Below are 8,592 nucleotides of genomic sequence, written 5' to 3'. Positions count from 1 at the left end.
CCTTCATGGCTTTGGAATTTGGTTCGTGACAGGAATGGTTAATCCACATATTATTTAATACGCCAAATTCAGTATAACTTTATATAAGGTGCAAGGTGAAATAACTAAGATATGTATTAACTATAAATTGATTATATTCATAAAGACAAAAATACCCTTGATTTAAAACTTCACATTTCAGATAAAACCAGAACCTGGACAGTCTCTTCCTTCTCTCGGTTCTTTGCCTTCAAACTAGAGTCGTACGTTCCATCGCTAGTAGGTCATCTCCGGTGATAGAAGACAACAATTGACATTGAATTTAGTATTTGTTGTGTGGATGACATTTGGCAGTTGTTGCAAGTACCATTTAATAATCTCGGGGTCCCTCAAATTGATACAATTTACATCCTCTGGTTTCTGATTTTAAGCTTGAAAAACCTACGGGTTGTATTTAATTTGCAGAGCTGCTGCAATTATGTTTCATTGCTAATGCGTTTTTTGTTTGTTTGTTATTTTCTTATGCATTGTTCAGCTTTTGTTTTTCCTCTCCAATATAATATGTGACTATGATTACCAATAATAAGTGTAGAAATTTTGCTAAAATATTTGATCATTTAACACACTATTACAACAAAAAATATTATATGAATATATATATATTTTCATCATTAAATGATTTTCCTTCGTTATACATGTGATTAAGATTAGAATTTGACAATTAAAAATAAAAATTAGATTTTATGCATTTTTTTTGTTTATAACAGTGAAATATTATTTAATTATCAATGCTGCTATACGTGTATAATAGCCTTTCTCTATAACAGCTGAAAAATTTCGCACCCAACGATACTGTTATATAGAGGTTTAACTGTATGCACATTGGATGGATGTCCAAGAACTATAATGACAAAGTCATTAAACTGTACAATGGAAAATTCATTACAAAAACACGTGATAGTGAATGAGGATAGAAAAGTCATTTCATTTTTTTACTCCTCCCCCGTGAGCTCTCCATTTTTGCTTTTCTGGTAACTTGAACCCATAACTTTCGTGTTGGTGGTGGAGGGTGCTTACAATCTGAGCAACCTCCTCTTGTCAATTCATTTTTTTTTGTTTAAACAATAAATAGAGAATTTAAATTTTACCATTTATATGCCCTTTTTCATAAAATAAACCAAACATTCAATAAAAAATAATCTCAGAATAACAATTTCTGCATAATTAATCTTATGGGTCGTTTGATACACGATATAAGATGGATATCCCAGCACTAACTTTGGGATTAATTTTATATCTTGTTTGATAGAAGATATACATTTATCTTGAGATTAATTAATACATTCTATCAAATAGAGTATAAAATGAAGCTCAAACTTAATGATGGATATCCCACCTTATCCCATCAACCTTGAGATTAGTTTATCCCACCTCCCAGATGGGATAAATTAATCCCAAAATTATAATTTAATTTAGTCCACATATCAAACGACCCCTTAGTGTAACTAATCGCAACATAGTTAATCCATACATAACAAATTTCTGAACCAAACGACCCCTTACGGTATTGAAATGGCACGTTATCCTTGGATAGAATATTCGGAATGGAAACGCATACATAGGATTAAAAAAAAAAAAAAAAAAAAAAACTAACTTAACCATGGTTAGTATTTCTAACCATGAGTCTTTTAAAGTCGGTTGGGACGGTCGTGATTAAATCTCAACATTTAATCCAACTGTGATCCATCAATCAAAATTCTCAATCGTACGCTCCACACCATTAGCTATTGGTGTTCCTTAGGTCACAAAACACAAATTGGGGATTAGGGTTTTCTTTCTCTGTCTATTTGTATATGTCATCGAATTGATCGATGGAAATGGATTATGTAACGGAGTATCCACATACTTATATGGATCGTCGTCCTAAAAAACGTCCTAGATTGGATTGGGATCCTTCTCATACTCCCAAGGTAACACCTTTTTCTTCTTTCTTCTTCTTTTTTTTTCGTCTTTTTTTTTGTGTTGGAGAAATGAAATAGATGTAGCTCAATTTTGAGTATTTTGATTAGAATTCAAGTCATGGCTCAATGAAAGTTTTGTGTCATTAATTATTATTTTCTTGTTGTGAGATGTTCGGAAAATGAGAAGTTTTTAGCGGAATTTTGGGTGTTGTGATTACATTTGAAGTTACGGTTCAATGAATGTTTTGGTGTTATTGATCCTTTGTCCCAATTTATATGAATTTTTTAACTTCCCGAGATTCGCTGTATTTACTTTGACCTAACATTTTAAGACGTAATTTTTCACCGATATGAGAAAAGTATTATAACTTTTAATCTTAAAATATTGAGTTAATCTAATCCAATTTAAACTTTCATAGTTTAGTCAAATCGACTCTCGAAAAGCGAAAAGTATCACATAAATTAGGACGAGAGAGTATTATTTTTTGTGAGAAGTTCCAATGACTAAAACAGTGGAGGAAATTAGTTAAAAGGGGTCTTTACAAAAATGAATAGAGGTATATGACCCTTGTGTGATAGTTTGATAGTGAGTAATTTGATTACAATTGAACAGTCCAATGAATGTATTGTGAGCTGTAAGAGGTATATTTCAGTTTGCGATAGAAATTGGATATTGGAGGATAAGTTGGTGCTTAAATTCTTGATCAGAAATGTATATTTCAGTTTGTGATATAAAATGGATATCAGCAAACTTTTGTTTGTTTAATATGCATGTGATATTTTACTGCATTTGGGGACTTTACTTTAAGGGGGAAAAAAGAAGAAGAGAAAAATAGAACTTTGTTAATCTGTAATTTTACAAGAATATAATTTATTTAGAGGTTCTTTTGAAAAGCGGGATTAAAAGAAGATTTGAATCATGATGAAAAGGTACAAACCGATCTCAGTAGAATAGGAAGATTTATGCGCGGTATGAACTGAAAGGTGTACTAGTATTTGATCGCACATCAATCTCAACTGTGTCTGATGTTGGTGAGAATACTTGTTATGGGACAAATTTTTGTATTGTTTTTTTCATGTCAATAATGTTGTAGAGATTTAATAGTTATGTCCAGCTTAGTGAGTTTGTTGAGTTGGGGTTGTGTGAAAATATTCATCTTGGTTGTTACTCTTGCAAATATTTCAAAGTTCAGTTTAGTTTTAAATATAGGATAGGTTTTATGTTATATCTTTTTCAGAAGAATATGAATGAATGGTTGTCTGTAGGCTCAGTCAGGAATATATTATGGGCAAGAAGTTGGCAATTCATCGAGCTATGTGCATTCAAGATTACTACCCGATCATGATAATTTATATGTAAAAGGACTGGCTCAAAAAGGCTCTCCCCCACGGCGAGATGATGACAAAGATGGACATTACATGTTTGAGCTTGGAGAGAATTTAACAACTCGCTGTAATTACTTTTTTTTTTCATCACCATGTTATATATGTGTTAGGCTCTGCTTGATGAAAGTATATGTTAGGTTCTTCCTGGTTGCTCTTATACACCAGTTCTTCTGTGTCTGATTCGTGCTGAAGTCCATCATTTTGTCCACAAGAAATTATGTAATCATGGTTTTGTAGTTTGCATTTAGAAACCAAAAGGTGCATAGAAATTCAGCTATTCCACCTGATAATTTATGTGTGTTGTATATTGTAGTATCCCTATTTTATACGAGAGGTATCTTTACTTATTGAAGAAAGTGATAAAAAAATAATAGTGGAGGAGCACTTTTTTTTCTCAACAGTCTACTTCTCTTCCGTGGCGTAATAAGTGAGCATCATGGAAGTGTAAGAAATGAGGTTGCACATTTTTTTATAGATGTATTTGCTTGCATAAACTTCAGGAGTTGACCTTCCGTCCCGTCCTAATGAGGCGCCAAACCAAGGAGTAGCATATCTCCTCTCCCTGGCTGAATACTAGAAGCTGTTCAGAATCTCAAAATTTGTTTCTTGTTGTTAGAGTGCATATACTGAATTCCGTTAGTTTAGTTGCATTCAAGTATAGGTCTACTCCCTCCATAATGTTCTCACTCATTTTCATTCCTGTAATTGCAGATAAAATTCTCAAAAAGATTGGTGAAGGTCAGTCTGAATAGTCTTTGCCTGATTTAATTTTAAATTGCTTTTGTTTGGCCATGGATCTTTTTCTTCAATGTTTTGTAATTCACCAGGTACCTTCGGTCAAGTTCTAGAATGCTGGGACAGAGAGCAAAAGGAATTTGTTGCCATCAAAATTATCCGAAGTATAAAGAAGTATCGTGAAGCAGCAATGGTAGAAGTTGACGTGCTTCAGTTGCTAGGGAGATATGATAGGGGTGGAAGCCGGTATGCCTTGTCTATATTGAATATACTGGCTCTTCATATAAATGCAAGTTTGCATGTGATGGTTAAATAAATTCCTTCTTTGCAGTTGTGTCCAATTACGGAACTGGTTTGATTATCGTAACCATATTTGCTTAGTAAGTACATTACTGATTTGTGGTAACCTGATACCCCAACTTTGCGAATTCTATGGGGACTTAAGGCTTGCAATGAATTTACTGGTCTTAACAGGTGTTTGAGAAGCTTGGGCCAAGCTTATTCGATTTTCTACGGAAAAACAGTTATCGCGCATTTCCAGTTGATCTAGTTCGCGAAATTGGGAGGCAATTGTTGGAATGTATAGCATGTGTGTGGTCTATACTTCTTCAATTCACTTTTCTAGTATGAGATAGTTGTGCATCTTTTTGTTCTCTTGCTCTCAAGAGTTTTATATTTTGCATTTTACTTTTCTAATTTGTTAGTTAAGTTACAGCCTTTATATTGCCACCACTGTGTTGAAGACACTTTATAGTGAATTGTGAATGCTTATTGTGCCCTTTGTTTACAGTCATGCATGATATGCGTCTCATCCATACGGACCTGAAGCCCGAGAATATACTCTTTGTTTCTGCCGACTACATAAAAGTGCCTGACTACAAGGTATATTAGGTTCTGCTTTTCAAGCTCTTTGGAGTGTGTTATACTTTTATAATAACTAGAATTAACTAGCCCTCTGGAGATCATGCCACATCATTTATCTCTCTGTCCCTGTATGTTCCTTTACTTGCCTTTGCAGGGTACACCATGGTCACACAGAGACAGATCATTTTATAAAAGGTTACCAAAGTCGAGTGCTATCAAAGTAATCGACTTTGGTAGCACTGCTTATGAACGACCAGATCACAACTATATTGTGTCTACACGACATTACCGTGCACCTGAAGTTATTCTTGGTGGGTTTAGATTTTCTTCCCCTCAACGAAGTCTCACTAATTTAGCATTGTTCTCTTACTTGATTACGGGGTCTTATGTTTATTTTAGGCCTTGGATGGAGCTACCCGTGCGATTTATGGAGCGTGGGATGCATCTTGGTAGAACTATGCTCGGTATTTGCTAGCATCTGATTTTCTCATTAATATGTTTGTTCGAAGCCAGATGTTAATATGTTGATGGAAAATGCAGTAGGTATTTATTTTTGGTAATTTTGCAGGGTGAAGCTTTATTCCAGACACACGAGAATTTGGAGCACCTGGCCATGATGGAAAGAGTTTTGGGTCCATTACCATCACAAATGTTAAAAAAAGTGGAGTGAGTGCTGTTTTTAGTATGTTCATGTCATCAGTTATTATGAGCTTTTGACTTATTACTTTTTTATTTGGATAGTCGACATGCAGAGAAATATGTAAGGAGGGGTAGATTAGACTGGCCTGAAGGTGCCACTTCCCGTGAGAGCATAAAATCTGTGATGAAGCTGCCTCGTCTTCAGGTGGATTATTAGTTTGTATTCTCCTTTTACACTTGTTCTTCATTCACCAGCATCTTATGTAAATCTTCTCTGGGCTTTGCTGCAGAATTTGGTGATGCAGCATGTTGATCATTCAGCTGGTGATCTTATAGACCTTTTGCAAGGTCTCCTTAGATTCGACCCGTCTATCAGAATGACGGCTCGTGATGCCCTACGGCATCCCTTTTTCACCAGGGACCAACTCCGGAGGTTATAAGGGGATGCATTTTGGTTTGTCATCACTCCTGCATCAGTTGTTCATACCTGTATTGTTGTCTCAAGGCATCGAGTTATTTGGCATTTCTACGAGAAGAGAATATAGTTAGTGAAGTTATGGGCCTCGTCTGAGGAGAACTTGTATGTATGATGCTTGAGAGGATGTCCTCTTTCACCCATCTCTCAAGAAATTCCATTGTTGTGGCTGTCTCATTTTTGTCCAGAACCTTTGCCTTCTGCAATAAGATAATTATATTGATGTCCAATACACGGTCTGTCTATTTTCATTTCGATAGTAACATCATATTGCATTTGGACTTCTTGTGCAACCTCTAGTTCGTATCTCTATGAATGTACGGTTCCAAGATTATGCCGTTGCTGAATAATCCTGGTATTTAGCCTTTTCGTTATACAAATGCTGTGGTTCTAAGTTTGAACATTCGGCAAATAAGCTGTCATCTTATCGCTGTCCCCTTCCGATTCTAAGGAGTTAATGAAAAAAGCCATATAAAAGTGCTACAATATTAAGGTGTTGTGGGAAAATTTGATTTAACAACCTCTTGATTGTATTGACGAAAAACGAAAGTACAACGAATAGTCAGAGGTGGTAAAGCTCCAGATCAGATTGTACAAATCAGATCTTTTGACAGAAGAAAAAAAAATGGAGAATCAAAACGTGACTGAAAACGTAGCACAAGTAATTAAGCCATTTCTTGAAGTCAAAATACTCTGTGCACTGTTAGCGTTTCGTTACGCATTTTCTGCCAATCAAGACACCAGTTGGAGGGCTGGTAACTACAATAGTGCACCTACTATACAACCAGTAGGAGTATTGAAGGAAGCTTCCTAAATTAGACCTTGCTCTAAACAGTCCCTTCACTTCAAACTTCACTCTTCCATTATCCACTTCCTTCTTCAGCGATTGGCTGTTTTCTAAAGGAAGTCGAACTTCGCTACTCACCAAGTGAACATCTTGAAACCTCGACTCGTGGCTCATTGTCGAGAAAGGGTCTATGTAACTGGAAGCCAATAGGTGTCCACCATGATAAAGATCAAGAATGGCGTAATGAAAATCCACTCTTCCTTTCTTGTTTGGGTTTGTGAAGTTTGCAAGTATAGTAATATCAGCATTGAGGAGATATCCCATGTCAAGATAGGCTGCGTTGAGTGTGGCACTTGTTATGTCGAATTTTGGGTTTCTTGGGCGAAATACAAGATAGATGATGAGGATTGCTAGGCCAGCTACTATTACCAGGACCCAGAAAAGTGCACAAAAACCTGCCACTAGCCATGCAAATGGCCTCGTTTTACGCCTTGTAGGCACTCTCACTAGACCTAAACAAAGTAGTCAAAAGCAAAAGAGCAAAAAATCATTAAAGTTCGTTAGGTCTTTAATGCAAGGAAAAGTAACTGTCTACAATAACAAATAACAATTATTTGGACAAGAAAATGGAAGCTGTAATTAAGCTATATATGTGCAGTTGAAATCATGTCAGTAAGCTCAAAGACCTCCTTCAATTTCCGATATAGATGTCATTTTAGGTTTTTTGTGGCTTCCTATACTAAATCTCTAATTTTTTGTTCTTAGTTTATAAAAGTTCAGTCATGACGTTTTTATTCAACAATTAATGTACCACTTGGTTAACAATATTTATTGTCTCGTGTTGTGCTCTTAAAGACGGAGCGCATCTGTGATGATACACACATCTTAGTACCACCTCCACTAAATCATGAATTAAGCAATGTGAAGCGCATTAACTGAGCTTCACCAAGCTTCAGGGTTTAAACGCGCTATAAGTGAGCCTTTTAACAACATTTGTACTCACCTGAAGAGTGACGATGATGTTGGCTAGGTGGCCGAGAACCTGAATGTGGCTGATGTCGTGGTGGTACTGGTGTTGGCATGTGAGAGTCATGACCAGAATGTGGATGATGTCGCGGTGGTACTGGTGTTGGTAAATGCGAGTCATGACCAGAATGTGGTTGTGGTCCTGAATGCAGCTGTGGCTGGGAATGTCTTGTTGACACTGGCATTGTTGGACTTGGAAAATAAGAGTCACCAGCAGAATATGGTTCTGGTGTTTGATCTTTTGTGTTAGGCAGCACTGGTGGAAATTGAGAAGAGAACGGTGGATGTTGTGGTTCATGTTGTTCAAGTGGAGGAACATGTGGTGGAAGAAAATAGGGGTTAGTTTCGCGTTGACGGTACATTGTGGACTACACTGAAATTTTGGAGATGGAAGAGAAGACGATGAAGATTGAAAACAAAGACAGAATTATTGTTGTGTGAAGAAGATGGCTTCAAAAAGACTTGTAGGATGTAGTAGGAAGGAGGATTGATGAAAAGGCAAAGAATAAGAATTAGTGAAGCAAAGAAGGCAAGCAATCTTAATTGATGCCTCCTCTTTTTATATTTTACTGGTACCACATCACTTTTACCACCCAAACATAATGTTCAGTTTTTTTATTTGTATGCTTTCCTTCTTTTAATTTAGTTGCTGATAATACTAATGCGAGTTAATAAGTTATATGCACCAACATTGTAAAATGATATTATATGATCAGGTTATTAAAAGGGATTTATTTGTA

General features: G+C 36.0%; 2 protein-coding genes across 4 annotated transcripts; one reads left to right on the top strand and one right to left on the bottom strand.

The window, feature by feature from the left end:
* The first annotated feature begins 1,722 nt into the window (after positions 1 to 1,722).
* On the top strand, positions 1,723 to 6,269 carry LOC132641174 (serine/threonine-protein kinase AFC2-like). Of its 3 annotated transcripts, XM_060358069.1 has the most exons (12): positions 1,723 to 1,949; positions 3,207 to 3,393; positions 4,038 to 4,064; positions 4,154 to 4,307; positions 4,393 to 4,441; positions 4,536 to 4,650; positions 4,852 to 4,943; positions 5,080 to 5,236; positions 5,325 to 5,389; positions 5,494 to 5,591; positions 5,667 to 5,769; positions 5,855 to 6,269. In XM_060358069.1, exons 1-12 carry the CDS (start codon positions 1,851 to 1,853, stop codon positions 6,002 to 6,004), a joined length of 1,296 nt encoding a protein of 431 aa, XP_060214052.1. In that variant the 5' UTR covers positions 1,723 to 1,850; the 3' UTR covers positions 6,005 to 6,269. The 3 variants fall into 3 exon arrangements, with proteins under 3 accessions (XP_060214052.1, XP_060214053.1, XP_060214054.1); XM_060358070.1 differs by lacking the exon at positions 3,207 to 3,393 and having other exon boundaries at positions 1,822 to 1,949; XM_060358071.1 differs by lacking the exons at positions 1,723 to 1,949; positions 3,207 to 3,393; positions 4,038 to 4,064; positions 4,393 to 4,441; positions 4,536 to 4,650.
* Positions 6,270 to 6,546: 277 nt separating this feature from the next.
* LOC132641175 (uncharacterized protein At1g08160) lies at positions 6,547 to 8,340 on the bottom strand. Its single transcript, XM_060358072.1, has 2 exons — positions 7,830 to 8,340; positions 6,547 to 7,338 (listed from the first exon to the last, which is right to left on the bottom strand). Exons 1-2 carry the CDS (start codon positions 8,212 to 8,214, stop codon positions 6,743 to 6,745), a joined length of 981 nt encoding a protein of 326 aa, XP_060214055.1. The 5' UTR covers positions 8,215 to 8,340; the 3' UTR covers positions 6,547 to 6,742.
* Positions 8,341 to 8,592: the final 252 nt, after the last annotated feature.

This window comes from Lycium barbarum, chromosome 5 (genome assembly GCF_019175385.1).
Source record: "Lycium barbarum isolate Lr01 chromosome 5, ASM1917538v2, whole genome shotgun sequence".
NCBI lineage: Eukaryota > Viridiplantae > Streptophyta > Magnoliopsida > Solanales > Solanaceae > Lycium > Lycium barbarum.
Note: the sequence above shows the minus strand (reverse complement) of the source record. Positions and strands in the feature narration are given on the sequence as shown.